We start from the raw sequence: 17706 nt of genomic DNA, 5'->3' as shown, positions 1-17706 counted from the left end.
AATCCATTCGATCTGAAAGGATTCGCAACCAATAGAATTTATTGCAGATATAATCCTCAGTAACACATAAACTCTCCTTAAACTCCCACATCTGACCACAAGAGCATATCACCCTAAAAAGAACCATTTTTACTTCTTCCAATCTACAGACCCAGAAAATAGCACTGTCTTATTCCTCCAGACTAACTTAATACTTAAGAGACATATCTCAAAAAACATATAATCAATAAAGAACTCACTGTACTCACTATTTTAGATTTACAGCAAGACTATACTTAAATCTATTCACTAATCTGTTTCTGTGCTGTGACCTCTCCCAAACAAGATCAGTTGTGAATAATTCATGTCTTTCAATTACCCCGTTACTTACTTTTGAAACATAACTTGCATTGCACTTATGTAGTACAAATGCTCTTGCTCAAGTGAATGTGAATGTGGTTGAGTTATCAAACAATTTTCCATATATTTTGTAGTACTGCTTCTTTGCTCTGAAGTTTGAATGAGCATCATTGCATGCCTTGTGGTGAATAGGATCACTGTTTTACGGATGTACTAGTCACTGACCTTCATTGGTCGATACATGCTTCCTTAGCTTCTTCTGCTGTAAGATCATCAAACAGTCCAAACTTATGTTTCCCTTATTTCAGTCACAAATATCAATCAATCAATAGCTCTTAATTCCTTATGGAATTAAGGAGTATGTAGACTCAAAACATCAATATACTGAAAACATCTAAGCTTAATTAAATGTACAAACTTAAATTTGTTTCATTTGAACTCATTGCTGCTGACACTGAGCTCCTATCCAGAACTATGTCTCCAGGGATATTAGCATGCAAATTGATGCCAAAAGGTTCCTGTGGTGCCACTTCGTCTTGCTGAACCCCCTCTGGAACTCCCTCTTTTTGCTGTTGCTGAACACTATCTGGGAATTTCATTTGGACCCACAAACTCACTCCATGTTTGATGGATCATGCTAAATTTATTATCCTGTTCATTATTTACTTTGCTACCAATGACTAAAAAAAAGATTATCTTGTCACAATCGCATTGCTGGTTAGGGAACCTTGTCTGCCACCATTTCCAACCTGTAGACATGGCAATACATCATAAATGCTTCGTTGTCTATAAAACATCTTGGGACATCTTGCAATACTGCAAGTTGCTGTATAAATTCAAATCTACTGTACCTCTGTTTATCTGCCTCTCTCTCTCTCTCAAATTATATTTTTCTTGATACTACTCACACACTTTGTTGCAAGTTCATTTAGCATTATGAGTGCTCTATCACCAGTACCCATGGCCAAATAGGCAATCTGTTCTGCAACTTGCATAATTGTTGGAAAAAGATTTACTCAGCACTTACTATGATAATCACACAACTGAGACAAGAGATATATTCCATTTTACAGGTTAGATCTTAGTTTCCAATTTATACCAATAACATGCTCCCAAACACAAATATTTTAGTTTGCAATCTATTATATATGGTCAGAATAGCAAAACTTACTGTTTAACCCTCTACAGGTACCATTTATCTCTGGATTTTAAACTGTTGATGCCTCATTTTGGATGTGACATGAACAGTAAAATTGGTGCCTCATTAGTGGATTATGAACAATAAGCTTAAAAGTGAATATGCAGCCATTAATGGAACTTTTTGTTGTTTTTCATGATAATAACCTTTAGCTGTTCACATCATTTCAGAGATTGTTCCCTATCAAGCAACTCAAATTCACTTGAAATGCATCAATTGAGCAAGGGAGCAGTGCTACCTCAAGTTGGTAAAGTATGCATAAGACCTGGGTGTATGTGTCAGAATTACTGTGTTATGATACAGCATGCATATGCCTCAGTATTGGAGCATCTTCAAATTGCACATTACCCACTTTAAAATTGTAGAAATTTGATCGTAGGAATCTAAAAATGCTTGAAAGTTAGAGAATGGTCTCAAAAAGTTTCCTCTGGTCACTTTGGGATGGGCATAAATGCTGAGAGCCAACACTGTCCTCATCCTGTGAATGAATTAAAAAAACACGTTGTTGCTCATTTCCAGATATTATTTGTTAATGCTGTTATTAAGCACTTTGGGAAACTTTAATATGTTTAAGTTATAATAAAAGTTATTGTTGTTAGCAATAATACAAAAGCAGTGATTGCTGGCTATGGTTATTTTCCATGTGTTTTATTCAAATCTTTCCGGTCTTATCTTCAAGCTTGGGGAAGCCCTGGTGACTGCCAGCTGTGAGGTACAACTTAAAATGGTACTGATGGAAACCTGCCTTGTCCGAGAAGTGAACCCACCTAATGCACCAAGTTAAATGGGAAAGTTGGAGCTAGCTTCCCAATGCTGTCAATGTTTTGTTAGATTTAAACTCATCTGTACTGGAACCTACACACTCCTCAAGGTTCAGATTCTCCCTGTTAACTCTGCTTCTCATTCTACAGATGCTGCCTGATGTGCTGGGTGTTTTCTTTTCACCAGTAACGTTATTTACCGACATGTTTCCATTTAATTTTCCAACAGATACACCTTGAAAGATATGCCAGGGGCTGTCATTTGTATGACAGTATTGTAGCTTTGAGGAAGGCAGTCTGAAAGGGAACATGTGTGGGGTTAATTCTGTATTCTTTTTCTTGTGCAGCTTGTGGATTCGGAATCTCTCGGGAAAACGCATGATGAACGGTTAGCGACGTATCTCAACGAGCAGTTTCATAAGGAAGAAAGGGATTATGGAACAGTCACTACAGATAGTACAATGCTCACTGAACATCCAATACTGGTGAAATATAGGAAGCAGGCAGTAAGAACACATCAATATTTTGTTTATATAAATTGTTATTTTTGCTTTCTTCTCATGTAATTCTACCCTTCTATCCTTGGATAGAGTGGTGCTGGAAAAGCACAGCAGTTCAGGCAGCATCCAAAGAGCAGGAAAATCCGACGTTTCGGGCAAAAGCCCTTCATCAGGAATGATGAAGGGCTTTTGCCCGAAACGTCAGATTTTTCTGCTCCTCGGATGCTGCCTGAACTGCTGTGCTTTTCCAGCACCACTCTACTCCGGAATCTGGTTTCCAGCATCTGCAGTCATTGTTTTTACCTACCCTTCTATCCTTGTCAATGTCTTCTTATGCCATGCCTAACTGCTAAAAGTGGCTGAAGGGACAGAAAGTTTTCCTGACATTGTTCAAATGCCAATCAGCTATGAATGGACTCACTCATAGTACAGAGTGACCATCTGCCTAATCGACTCAATTGAGAAATGTTTACCTACTCAGCACCTTCTATGCAATAGGCAAACCAAACTTATTTGAAATCACAAGTGTGAATATAAATCAATTCTTAGCAATTGATGCTATTTAGGGTGGCATGGTGATATAGTGGTTAACTTGCTACCTCATATCACCAGGGACTCAGGTTCGATTCTCGCCTTGGAGTTTGCATGTTCTCTCTGTATTGGGGTGGGTGCTCTGGATTCCTCCCACAGTCCAAAGATATACTGGGAATTAGCCATGGTTATGGGGACAGGGTGGGAAGAAGGTTTGAGTGAGCATGCTCTTCAAGATTAGTGCAGACTTGATGGGCCAAATAGCCTCTTTTCTGCACTGTAGTGATTCTATGATATGCATTTTGGCTCCATGGTAGTGCATCATTTTTATACATAATCTGATGACATATCTGAACCTTCTTCTGTGACTATTTGCTATCGGTAGAATTCCATATTACAATAAGATGCTCCAAATCTGAAATAAAACAGAAAATGCTAGAGAAACTCAGCAGGTCTGGCAGGTCTCTTTGGAGAGAGTACAACAAAATTAATGTTTGTCATCTGATATGACCCTTCTTCATAACCAAATGTAGCTGAAAAATAAAAGGGGAGGAGTGAATGATACAAATGGTGAGGCTGCACAGAGCAAAAGACAAAAGATTGGTAATGGTGATGAAGGAGTGATAGAGATATAAAATAGGTGCAAACGGAGATGTGAAAAGAGATAAAGTGGTTCTGCTCTGCTGAGAGCAAAGCCAACAAGATACAAACAAAAGGGGGGAAGAGCAGGGGATGTATGAAAAGTGAAACACAAAGATTTCATGCAGTGAAGTTGTGGAATTCAGTATTGAGTCCATGAGGCTATAAATGCTTAAGTGGAAAACAAGGTTCTCCAGTTTGCATTGTGTTCCATTAAGTAAAATAGCAGATCTAGGAGAGAAATGTAAGCATATGACAAGGTGGCTTATTGAAATAGCAAACAACCAGGAGGTCAGGGTAATTTCTCTGGACAGGCAGGACTTGTTCTACACTCTGCTTTTAGTCTAGCCAATGTAAAGGAGACCACACTGTGAGGATCAAATACATGAAAACCATATTGAAAGAAATATAAGTGAACACTGTTTCATCTCGAAGATATGTTTGATGCCTTGGACAGTTAGGAGTGAGTAGGTGAATAGGCAAGTGTTACACTTTCTGTGATTACATAGGAAGGTGCCATGGGAGAGTAAGGAAGTATTAGATTAGTTACAGTGTGGAAACAGGCCCTTCGGCCAAACAAGTCCACACCGACCCGCCGAAGCGCAACCCACCCAGACCCATTCCACTACATTTAACCCTTCACCCAACACTACAGGCAATTAGCATAACCTGCATGTTTTTGGATTGTGGGAGGAAACCCATGCAGACACAGGAAGAATGTGCAAACTCCACACAGAGAGTCGCCTGAGGCAGGAATTGAACCCAGGTCTCTGGCGCTGTGAGGCAGCAGTGCTAACCACTGTGCCACCGTGCCGCCCACTGCCACCGTGCCGCCCACGGTGTGATGGATGTGTAGTCCTAGGTGTCACGAACAGAACAGCTCATTTGGAATGTTGACAGTGGAGGGCAAGATGGATTTGGTGGTGGTATTATGCTGGAGGTAGCAGATATGGAAGAGGATGATCCTTTAAATCCAAACCTGATTGTGTGATAAGTGATGAGAAGGGGTGAGGGCAGAAGTGCAGGAGATGCGATCAGACACGGTTGAGGGCCCTGCGAATCACAACGGATGGGGAACTCTTTGGTTGAGTTAAAAGGAAGTAATGTCAGAGGTACCCCTGTGGAAGGTGGCATCATCAGAACAGATATGATCGAGACAGAGAAGCTGGAAGAATGGAATGGAATCCTGGTAGGAATCAGGGTATGAGGAGGTGTAATTGAGGTAGCTGTGGGAGTTGGTGGGTTTGCAATGGATATTGGTAAACAGTCTCTCTGCAGAAATGGCAGCAGGAAGCGAAGGAAAGGTTCTGAGATGGCCCAGGTAAATGTGAGCGAACGATGGAAATTAGAAACAAAACTGATTAATTTTTCCAATTCTTGATGAGAGCAGGGGAAGCAGTACCAATGATATCATTGATAGATCAGAGAAAGCATTGTGGGTGGGACCAGAGTAGGACTACAACAAGAAATGATCCCCATACCCAACAAAGGAACAGGCATAACTAGGACATATATGCATATCCACAACCACAACTTTGATAAGGAGAAGTTTGTTTATTTTCACTGCGTATCCTCGTAATCTGTTGCACTCCTTCTCCTCCCCCTCTGTCAAAAGAATAAAAACCTCTTTCAATTCTGCAGAAGTGTCATTTCAGACTCAAAATGTTAATTCTATTTCTCTCTCCACAGAAGCTGCCAAAACTACTGAGTTTCTCTGGCACTTTATAGTTTTATTCTTAATTACAATAACTGGTGCTCATCTGATAACTTCACAACTGAAACAAGGTACAATTTTTTTTAAATCATTCACTGGATTTGGACATTGGTCTTTTTATTAGACTTATTATTTATCCCTAATTGCCCAGAAGACATTTGAGAGTCAACCACATTACTGTGGATCTGGGGTTTTATGTGGGCCTGACTGGGTAAGGATGGTGGATTTCCTTCTGTAAAGTATATCAATGGACAGATGGGATTTTCCTGACAAACAATAGTTTCATGATCATATTAGACACTTAACCTCAGATTTGTATTGAATTCAAATTCCACCATCTGCCACAGCAGGATTTGAGCCTGGGTGCCCAGGATGTTACCTGGTTTTCTGGATTAATATTCTAGTGATGAATACCACTTGGCCATCATAGAGATGTACAGCATGGAAACAGACCCATTGGTCCAATCCATCCATGCCGACCAAATATCCCAACCCAATTTAATCCCACCTGCCAGCACAGTAAAACTAGCAATTTCAATAACAATTCACAATGGGACCAATGAAAAGGGTCAGAGCTACTAAGTCTTTACTGTTTAATAGCATTTTAAATTTTAGATACTTTCCTGGCCTACAGCTGCCAGGTGTAAGTGAAGCTGAAGAGGATGGCTTTGTGACTGCCCACCCTTAATACAAAAAAAATGGCTGAAACAATGAAAGGACAGATGAAGATAAACTTTGAAAAATATGAACTCCAATCTCAATTTGCTGTGAATGCCCATACCTGTGGTTTGTCCAGGATGGATATCATTCTATTGGAAGCAACCACTGGCTGTTTCAACATGTAAGTGCCTTTCCAGCACGATTGTGAATGAGTAGTGGGAGTACTGTTTCCCAATCTCCGAGCTAATTCACAATCAGCAATAACGCCCCACCTCACAAATTGAGTCAGTCTCACTGATCTTCCCACCCACTGACTGATGACCTGAATTCTGTCTGATAATTCACAAAAACTTAATATGTTCACACAGCAAGTGACTAAAAAGGCAAATGTTTACTACAAGGAGAGTGGAATATAACACGAATGATGATTTGCGATGGTTCTATAGGGCATTGATGAGACCAGCATTATGCACAAACTCAATCTCCTTTTTCAGAATTGACATATTGGTATTCGAAGCAGTGCAGAAAAGATTTTCTCAACCAATATTTTGAATGAGGGTATTATCTTAACCTGTGATGCAAAGTACATTCCCCTTTGAATCTACAAAGCACATGCTCCTTCCAATCTCCAAGTTAATCTACTATCTGAAGTTCCATCCCTCATGCCTGTCCCCTGCACCCCTCAAAATTCCCCCATGTCTTTCCTTCCTGCACTGCCCAAAATCTCCATTCTCTGGCAGGACGATTCTAGTATAGGCCCAACAACTAGTAGGCCTCACAATCTCGCTAGCTGCTGACCAGAAACTTTAAAAAAACAACTTAGCTCTCCTTGTTCAATGACTAGGAGAAAGTGAGGACTGCAGATGCTGGAGGTCAGTCGAAAAGCTTGGCACTGGAAAAGCACAGCAGGTCAGACAGCATCCGAGAAGCAGGATAATTGACATTTTGGGCATAAGCCCTTAATTAGGAATTCCTGGTGCTGCCTGATCTGCTCTGCTTTACCAGTGCCACACTTTTCAACTCTCCTTGTTCAATGCAGATTCAGAGCTACCTGCAATTCCAGGTTTCTCAGCCACTGTGACCATATTCCCATTCACCCCCCTTAACCTTTCTCCACTGCCAAGCAAGTAGGGGGACTGACATGTTTTGGAACCTGTGAGGAAACAGGAAGTGCCTCGATTTAATGAGTGTTAAATTAGAATTGGTTAACTAGAGGTCAGTGAAGGGATGTCTTGCAAATGACGAACAAAAGTGCTCAATTAGATATTAAGCTTGAGAGTGATATTAATCTATTTGTTCATTTCTGGTTTAGTTGGAGATCTTCAGTGAAATTCTTCACATGCATTAGTCCCATGAGGTCAGGCTTTTATTCCACTATATTAGACTTGACAGCAGTACAATTCAGACTCAATGAATATTACATACTAATTAACAAATAATGCTCAATGTAATATCTAGGTCCGTGGAGAAATGTTCATCGCTTAACTAGCAGTGTCTATGAACTGAAGAGACAAACAGTTGTTGAATCTGGGAGACACGAGAACTTGATTCACCTTGTTATAATCTCATAGGATCCAACAGGGATGCCTGAGACTAACTGGAACCACAAAGCATGCAGTGGTGATATTTAATTTTATGGGGAACATTATTGCTAGACTATTCATCTAGAAACTCAGGTAATGTTCTGAGGACCCAGGCTCGAATTCTGCCATGTAAGATGGTGGAATTTCAATTCAATGAAAAGGCTGGAATTAAGAGTCTAATGATGACCATGAAACTATTCCAAATTGTTAGGAAAATCCCATCTACTTCACTAATGTTCTTTTGGGAAGGAAATTGCTGTCCTTACCTGATTTGAGCTACATGTGACTCAAGACCCTCAGTAATAAGGTTGACTATTAACTGCCATAGGGTTGTAAAGTAATACAGCATGGAACCAGACACTTCGGTCCATCTCGTCCATGCCAACCATTATCCTAAACTAAACTAGTCCCGCCTGCCTGCACTTGGCCCATATCCCTCCAAGCATTTCCTAATTATGTATTTATCTAAATGTCTTTTAAATGTTTTAACTGTACTCGTACCAATCACTTTCTCTGGAAATTTATTCCACATACAGACTACTCCCTGTGTAAAAAAATTGCCCCTCATCTATTGTTTAAATCTTTCTCCTCTCAAATTAAAAAAGGCTCCCGGACTTGAAATTTCCCACCATAGGGAAACTCAACACCTGCCATTCACCTTATCTGTGCCCAGCATGATTTTATAAACTTCTATTAAGTCTCCTCAACATCCTATATTCCAGTGAAAAAAAATCTCATTCTATCTATTTTCTCATGTCTCAAATCCCCCATTCACGGCAACATCCTGGAAAATCTCTCCTGAACTCTTTCCAGTTTAATAATTAGTAATTGCTTTGTGAGCAATTAGTGATGCACAATAAATGCTGCCTCTCGCAGCGTGCTGTGGAGGGGGTCGTTATGGCCGATTGTCTGCTCCTCTTCCATGGTTATGTCTGTGCCTGAGTGCCTCTGGAGAAAGACCACATGGTTTTCAGGGAGAGGTGGGCACTGCAGCAAGTGGAGTTTTTATTCCCCCCTCCAACTCTATTTTGATTTAATCCCTGACCTCCCCTTTAATTTTTTTGATCACGCAGCATTGCCCTTTGATGAGAAGGGCACTGCTTGTCACTGGCCACTCTGGTATTTCCTTTCTTCCTGGTGGTGGAAAATGAATAAAGCTTAATACACCTGTTGTCTTTCATTCTGCCTCACAACTGCACACACACACACACCATGGGTACTGGGGAAAATATAAGCACTACTGCTGTTAGGCGGTAGTGTGGGGGAAAATTAAAGAAAGTACAACCAGGAGGTTTAGAGTTTTCTCGGAAAAAGAAAAAATATATATAACCGGAAGATTTAGAATCCCCTCAGTTTAGGGGACTGACTTTGTGCTGGCTGGGCCACAGTCAGTGTGTTCCTGCTGCCCTGGCCAGCAACATCCACATCTGATGAGTGAATAAAGGAAAGGAGGAATGAACAAGAAATGCTTTTCATTATTTTGAAAAGCAAAGGGAATTTGTGAATTGCAATAAAAGAACGAACCCCTTAAATGTCCAGGGTGTAGTCAATCAATATTTCAGGTTTGATTACAGTACCATTACATGGGCAGCTTGGGCTTAAGCCCTTCCGTCGATTCTCCTGCTCCTCGGATGTTGCCTGACCTGCTGTGCTTTTCCAGCACCACACTCTCAATTACAACCCTTCCATCTGGAAGGACAAAGACATCAGTTACATGGGAACACCACCACTACCTGCAAGTTTCCCTCCAAGCTGCTCAATGTCCTGAAATGGAAATTTATTGATTTTCCTTCAGTGTCACTGGATCAAAATCCTAGAATTCCTTCCCTAATGGCATTGTGGATCAACCTACAGCATATGGAATGTGGCAATTTAAGAAGGCAGCTCACGACCACCTTATAAAAAGCAGGGTTGCACTATAAATGCTGGCCTTGGTCAGTGATGTCTGTATCATGTGAATGAATAAAAACTGGCCTTGATGCCAAAAGCATTCATCCTTACCTCACCTCTGGAATTCAGTTCTTTTGTCCATGACTGTATTGAGGTCAACAATTGAATGGCCTTGGCAGAACCCAAACTGGGCTTCCATATCAGAGTTATTCATAGAATCATTGAAATCCTACAGTGCAGATAGAGGTAATTTGGCCCATCGGGTCTGCATCAACCCTACGAAGAACATCCCACCCTATCCTCGTAACCACACATTTACCATAGATAATCCACCCAGCTGCAATTTTGCAAGGCTAATCTTCCTAACCTGCGCATCTTTGGACTGTGGGAGGAAACCAGAGCATGCAGAGGAAACCCATGCAGCCACAAGGAGAATATGCGTTCTCCACACAGATACTCACCCGATTGTGGAATCGAACCTGGGTCCCTAGCGCTGTGAGGCAGCATCATTGATGACACTTTCCATCACTTTACTAATGATTGAGAGTAGACTAATGGGGCAGTAATTTTACAAGTGGGATTTGTCTGTCATTTTACGCACAGGACAAACCTGGTCAATGTTCCACATTGCCAGATATATGCCAGCTTTGCAGCTGCACTGGAACGGCTTGGCTAAGGGAGTGGCAGGTTCTAGAGCATTAGTACCATTGGTCCTTAGTACCATTCATGTGATATTGCCAAGGCCCTTAACCTTTGCAATATCCAGTACCTCCAGACATTTGTTAGCAATGCTGCCTTACAGCGCCAGGCACCTGGGTTCAATTCCCACCTCGGGCAACTGTCTGTGTGGAGTTTGCACATTCTCCCTGCGTCTGTGTGGGTTTCCTCTGGGTGCTCCGGTTTCCTCCCACAGTCCAAAGATGTACAAGTCAGGTGAATTGGCTATGCTAAACTGCCCATAGTGTTAGGTGCAGGGGTAAATGTGGGGGAATTGGTCTGGGTGGGTTGTTCTTTGGAGGGTCGGTGTGGACTTGTTGGGCCGAAGGGCCTGTTTCCACACTGTAGCTGATCTAATCTAAAAAAAAAGAAACTGGCTGAAGGCTCATCTGAGGTGTTGTGAACCTCTGGAGGTGTCTGAGATGGGTCATTCGCTCAGCACGTCTGGTTGAACATTGTTGCAAATGCTTCAATCTTGTATCTTTCATTGAAGTGTTGGGCTCTACCATCAATGTGAATGTGGGTATTTGTGAAGCTCCTCCTATAGTGAATTATTTTATTGTCCACCACCATTCACAAATGGATGTGGCAGGACTGCAGAGCTTAAGTTGAATCCATGGGTTGTAGAATTGCTTACCTCAGTCTGTCACTTGCTGCTTATGCTGTTTGGCACATTAGTCTTGTATTGCAGATCCACCTAAATTTTAGATAGGCCTGGTGCTGCTCCTGGCATTCCTTCCTGCACTCTTCATTGACATTAATGGTAGAGTGAGGAATATGCTGGGCCATGAAGTTGCAGAAATATGTTGGAGTATGATTCTACTATGATTTGTGGGCGGCACGGTGGTACAGTGGTTAGCACTGCTGCCTCGCAGCGTCAGAGACCCGGGTTCAATTGAATATGCTGGGCCATGAAGTTGCAGAAATATGTTGGAGTATGATTCTACTACTGTTGATGGCCCACAGTGTCTCTTGGCTGTTGGGCCTTGAGTTGCTCAATCCAGTTGTAATCTATCCCATTCAGCAGGGCTGAGTTTGACATTGTTGTTTCCAGTGCTTAAGTCGATGCTAAGTAGTCTGTCCAATTAAATTCCTTTTTAGTGATTTGGTACAACAGAATAACTTTTTGGCCATTTTAGAGGCCAGTTAAGAATTAACCATATTGCTGTGGGTCTGGAGTCACATGTAGACTATACCAGGTAAGGATAACAGTATCCTTCCTCAAAGGGCATTTGTGATCCAGAAAGGTTTTTATAACACTCATCACTAGGTTCATGGTCATCATTAAACTTTGAATTCAGACTTTTTTTCTTGTGAATTCAAATTCCACCATCTGCTTTGATGGGATTCAAACTCAGATCCCGAGAGCATTATATGGCATGTTGTCCGGTGATAATAACATTGTGCCTTCCCTTCTCCAAAAGCATCTCCAATTTGAGTAGCTGCCTGGACAGTAGTAACCTTCAGATATGTTCTGAGAATGAGAATAAAGTTTGTGTGGCCTTCAGCAATCTAAGTTCTAGTAGGAATTATGTGGTGCATTTCTATTCCTTTAACTCCACATTGCAGTATTTTAAAAATTACTTTTCAATACTCCAGAAAAAGTATTTTGAAGTACTGCAATTCAGGCTGCATTTCTATTTCATAGAATAGCACAGCATGGGAACAGGCTCTTTGGCACACCATGCTGGTGCTAGCCATGATACCATTCTAAATTAACATGGTACACATCTCTCTATGCCCTGCCTGTTCATTGAATCATGGAACTTTTCATACAGAAGGAGGCCATTCGACCCACTGTGTCTGTACTGGCTCTCAAAAGAGCTATCCAGCTAGACCCACACTCCACCCTATTTTCATATCCCTCTAACTTCGTCATTTTCGGATATATACCAGCTCTCTTTTGAAACAAACTCACCTCCACCACTCTCACAGACAGTGCTTTCCAGATCCTAACAACTCTCTAAGTAAAGAAGATTCTCCTCATCTCACTTCTAGCTCTCTCACTGACAGTCTTGAAATTTTACCCCTAGGTACTGACACACCTGCTAGCATAGAGTCATAGAAATGTACAGCATGGAAACAGACCCTTCGATCCAACGTATCCATGCCGACCTGCTATCCCAACCCAATCTAATCCCACCTGCCAGCACATGGCCCATATCCCTCCAAACCCTTCCTATTCATATACCCATCCAAATGCCTCTTAATTGTTGCAATTGTACCAGCCTCCTCCACCACTTCCTCTGACAGCTTATTCCATACATGTACCACCCAGAATATCCTTCTTTACCCTCTCAAAATTGTTTATAAACTTGAATATCTAAATAAAGTCACCCCTTAATCTTTTCTGCTCCAATGAGAATAAGCCCAATTTCTCTAAACTGTCCTTGTATCTAAAATCCTTCATTCCTGCTCGCATTCTAGTAAATCTCCTTTGAATTCTCTCCAGGGGTTTAACATCCTTCCTGAAATAAGTTGCCCAGAACTGAACACAATACTCCAAATGTGGCCTGACCAATGATTTGTAGAGGTACAACATCACTTCCTTGCTTTTATATTCTATGCCTCTATTTATAAACCCAAGAATCTTATAACCTTGTTAACAACTGTTCGACTCATTTGGCCACCTTCAGAGAATTATGCACCTGAACCCCAAAGTCCCACTGCTCCTATACTCCCTTCAAAGTTGTACCATTGGGCCTGTAAGGTCTCTCCATGTTTCCTCTACCAAAATATATTCCCTCACATTTCATTTGCCAGGTGCCTGCCAACTTGTCAATGTCCCTTTGTCAGCATCATCCTCACATTTCCATATCTAAGTGTCATCTGTAAATTTAGAGATTTTGCCCTTACTGCCCCATCTCCAAATCATTTAACGTAAATCAGAAAAAGCAAGGGTGCCTACAGCAATTCCTGGAGAATACCACTTTCAATTCATCTCTAATCTGAGAAATACTCATCTACATCTACTTCCTGTTCCCTATCTTTTAGTCATCTTCTAATCCATGCTGCCAAGGACCTGTCAGTCCCAAGCATTTCGAATTTGCGAATCAAACTGTAATGTGTCACTGTTTCAAAAGCTTTCTAAAAGTATAAATGTACAGCACCCAAAACACTCTTCTCATCCACTGCTTGTGACACCTCTTCAAAAACTCAAGTAAGTTTGTTAAAGATCATATAACACTAGGTTATAGTCCACAGTGTGGCATAATATATTGTTTCAGTTGTATGATAGTGTAATGTTTTGCTATAAATTCTGTGTCTTATGGCCCTGCTCCACAGCTACCTGATGAAGGTGCTGTGCTCCGAAAGCTAGTGCTTCCAAATAAACCTGTTGGATTATAACCTGGTGTTGTGTGATTTTTAACTTTGTCCCCACCCCAGTCCAATACCGGCATCTCCAACATGGCTAAATTTGTTAGACATGACCTGCCCTTGACAAAGCCATGTTGATTGTCTCATATTAACTTATTTTTCTCCAAGTGTGTATTTACTTCATCCCATATTATGGCTTCCATCAGTTTTCCTGCTATTGATGTCAAGCTGATAGGTTTGCAGTTACCCTTTTCCCTTTCATAAACAATGATGTCACATTTGCAATTCTCCAGCACCTCCAGAACTAAACCTATGTTCAGGGAGATCTGGAAAATTTCTGTGAGCGGCTCTGCAATTTACTCCCTTAACTCTCTCAGCAATCTAGGATGCATCCCATTTGGACCTGGTGACTTTTCTACCTGGAGTGCTGCCAGCCCTTGTAGCATCTCTTTGTTATCGGTCATTATACTGCTCAGTTGCTCAGCACACACATTTATGTGTCTCTCTAAATGCCTCTTAAACTTTGTTATCGTATCTGCTTCCATCACTTCCCCTGGCAGCGCATTCCAGCGTTCCTCTGTATAAAATCTTAGCTCGCAGGTCTCCTTTAAGCTTTCCCCCCTCACCTTAAATCTATGCCTACTGGTATTTGACATTTCCACACTGGGAAAAATACATTGACTATCCACCCTAACCATGCCTCTCATAATTTTATACACCTCCATTAGGTGAGGACCAGGGGATTCTGTCCTTGTTGCGTTTGGAAGGGTGGGGTTCAAGGGGAGAGGCACGGGAAGTGGAGGAGATGCGCTGGAGGCCACCTCACCAACCTCCGGATACATTTCATTATCCTCTGCTGTTTCCGCCACCTATAAACAGGTCCTACCACCAGGGATATATTTCCCTTCCCACCTCTACCTATGTTCCGAAGAGGCCATTCCCTCCATGACTCCCTTGTTAGGTCCACACTGCCCACCAACCCACCCTCTATGTCCAGCAACTTCCCCTTCCACCACAAAAGGTGCAAAATCTGTGCCCATGTCACCCCCCCTTACCTCCATTCAAGGCCCCAAAGGATCCTTTCACATCCAACAGAGATTTACCTGTATCTCCACACACATCACCTACTCTGACCGTTGTTCCTGATGTGGTCTCCTCTACATTGGGGAGACCGGACGGCAACTTGGGGAACATTTCAGAGAACACCTCTGAGATACACGCACTAAACAACCCCAACGATCTGTGACCAAACACTTTAACTCCCCCTCCCACTTCGCCAAGTACATGCAAGCACTGGGCCTCCTCCACCGCCAAACCCTAGCCACCCAACGCCTGGAGGAAGAACATCTCATCTTCCGCCTTGGGACTCTCCCAACCACCTTATCCCAGATCCAACCTTCCAACTTGGCATTACCCTCTTTACCTGTCCTACCTGCCCATCTTCCTTCCCATCCATCTGCTCCACCCTCCTCTCTGACCTATCACCTTCACCATCACCTTCATCTACCTGGTTCCTGCCCAGAAAAGGGATTAAGCCAAAATCGTTTTCTATCCACTGGAATGTCAAAAACTCTATAAGATGCATATTGTGATACAACATATGGTGAGGAGGATCTTAAGTTTGTGCATGAATGTAAAGCCAATAATAATAAGCTAATAGCTGGTTTTACATCTCTGTTAATCCTTATTCACATTGTCTTCAGTACAGGAATGCGTAACAGACTCATCTACCCATTTTATATTATCACAGAAAGTCATAGAATCTCTACAGTATGGAAGCAGGCCATTCTGCACATTGAGTCCACACCGACCCTCTGGAAAGCAACCCTCCCAGATACTCCCACCGAGCACCATACATTTCCACCTAATCTACACATCTATGGACACTATAGCTTGGCTAGTCCATTTACCCTGAAAATCTATGGACTATGGGAGGAAATCAGAGTATCTGGAGGAAAGCCTAACAGGCATGGGAGAATATCCAAACTTCACATAGTCAGCCACCTAAGACTGGAATTCAACTCAGGTCCCTGGAGCTATGAGGGGAACAGTGCAAACCACTGAGCCAACACGCCTCTGCAACACAGTGCAGTTGCTAAGAATATGGTTGCCATGCATGCATATTATTTTATATTACTCCTTTGTATTCTGTTCTGAGCTGTCATTTAGAGTGTCAGCCTATTGAGGCAACCTGTCCAAATAGTAGTGGAACTGCAAAGATTTTACTGATTCTACAGATAGGACTGCTATTGCAACTAATTGAACATATTAATTCTTTAGTTATATGACAAGTCAGTACCAACACTGTTACTGTGCTGTTCTAATAATTGCAGTTTGCTCTCACAGCATATGGCCAGACTGATGCGATACTCTGACATTTGCATTAAGAATCTAGATATATTGGTTTTCAAGCTTAAAGCAGTATTTTGTTCTCTAGCTATATATATCCACTATTTTGCATGATTATTAGTCATGCCAGGACACCTCACAGTGGCAGTATATCACAAGAAGAGGTTCAATTCATCTGATTCCATTAAAGAAGTGAGCACTCAACTGCTCATCATTTTGGTGCAACGTTTACAGCAGGCAGGTCCAATTCTAAAGCAGCACAAAAGAATTGTAGGGTAGTGCAGGAATCCTTTGTTCCATTATGTTACATTGTTCTCCAAGGTGGAACAGCAAAACAGATTCCTGTCAAAAGTAAACAATGGCTTTGATTGACCTAATTGCTCAGAGGTTAAACCACCAACCTAGAGTTTCTGATTAGATGTATGCTTAACTGGCAGCTACAGTGGTAATGACCAAAAAGCAGAAAATGTTTTTCCCAATATTCTATTACTCATTCTTGGTAAAAGTGAGTCATTCACAAAATTAACATATATTGCTCATACAAAGTTTCCCAAGATATGTGTTAGTGAATTCCCATTGCAGTGTTTGTTTTATTGACTTGTGTGACATGGGACATGTGCATCGCTGACTGGGCTCGCATTTATTGTTGCCCTGGAGAAGGTGGTGGTGAGCTGCTTGAACTGCTGCAGTCCATGTGCTATAGATAGACCCACAATCCCATTAGGGAGGGAATTACAGGATTTTGACCAAGTAATACTGAGGGAATGTCAATATAAATCTCGCTAATGTGGCTCAGTTGACTACATTAGCAGGTAACCCGCTACTACAGCCACATTTGCTTCCTCAGTGCCTGCCTCCGTAACCAACTCATCCCACACGGACTCCGGACCACCTTTAAACCAGCAGAGTTCGGACCCCAACAGGACATACAGTACAGACTACAGATTCAAAAACACCAGCAACAGTTCTCCTTCAAGATCCTCCACTCCACGCTCGCAGCAATGCGTCGGCACCTAACCTTTCTACAGTCATCCCTGCCTCAGCTGAGGGCCACACTCTCTCAGAATTGCAAAGGACCCACTCTGTACTACATCCTCAGGAGAATCCATACTCTCAACAAACAGTATTTCAATTCCATCTCAAACATCAAAAACTGTAAGTACAACAAACTTTTATCTACCCACCTCCATAACCAGCGCTCCTCGAACATTCCAGAAGATTCCCCTGGCCTCGGAAACACCATTAGCCATGCAGCTGATGCAGCTACCACTCCCACGCTGATTGATGATGTCACTTCTGCCCCCATCATGGCCACTCCCACAGCCACTTCCAGCCCTCACATCATCGCCGATGCCACACCCTCAGTGACTTCCGCCACCCCTACTGCCATGTCTGCCACCACCTCCGCCCCCACCAGCGCCACTCACCTGCATTCTGCTGACACGCCCCCCACAGACCCCACTGTCACTATCCCCACCCCCCAGAACCCCGAGGGGAACACTACCCC

General features: G+C 42.2%; 1 protein-coding gene across 1 annotated transcript in view; it reads left to right on the top strand.

The window, feature by feature from the left end:
- The first annotated feature begins 2729 nt into the window (after positions 1-2729).
- The window catches only part of LOC122551443, a 268783-nt gene continuing 253806 nt past the window's right edge, over positions 2730-17706 (top strand). Inside the window, exon 1 of the mRNA XM_043693364.1 lies at positions 2730-2804. Within this exon, the coding sequence (XP_043549299.1) occupies positions 2760-2804 (45 nt within the window). The 5' untranslated portion in view covers positions 2730-2759. The remainder of the gene's footprint in view (positions 2805-17706) is intronic.

Source organism: Chiloscyllium plagiosum, chromosome 7 (assembly GCF_004010195.1).
Source record: "Chiloscyllium plagiosum isolate BGI_BamShark_2017 chromosome 7, ASM401019v2, whole genome shotgun sequence".
Classification (NCBI taxonomy): domain Eukaryota; kingdom Metazoa; phylum Chordata; class Chondrichthyes; order Orectolobiformes; family Hemiscylliidae; genus Chiloscyllium; species Chiloscyllium plagiosum.
The sequence above is the reverse complement of the archived record's forward strand: the minus strand, read 5'-3'. Positions and strand labels throughout refer to the sequence as shown.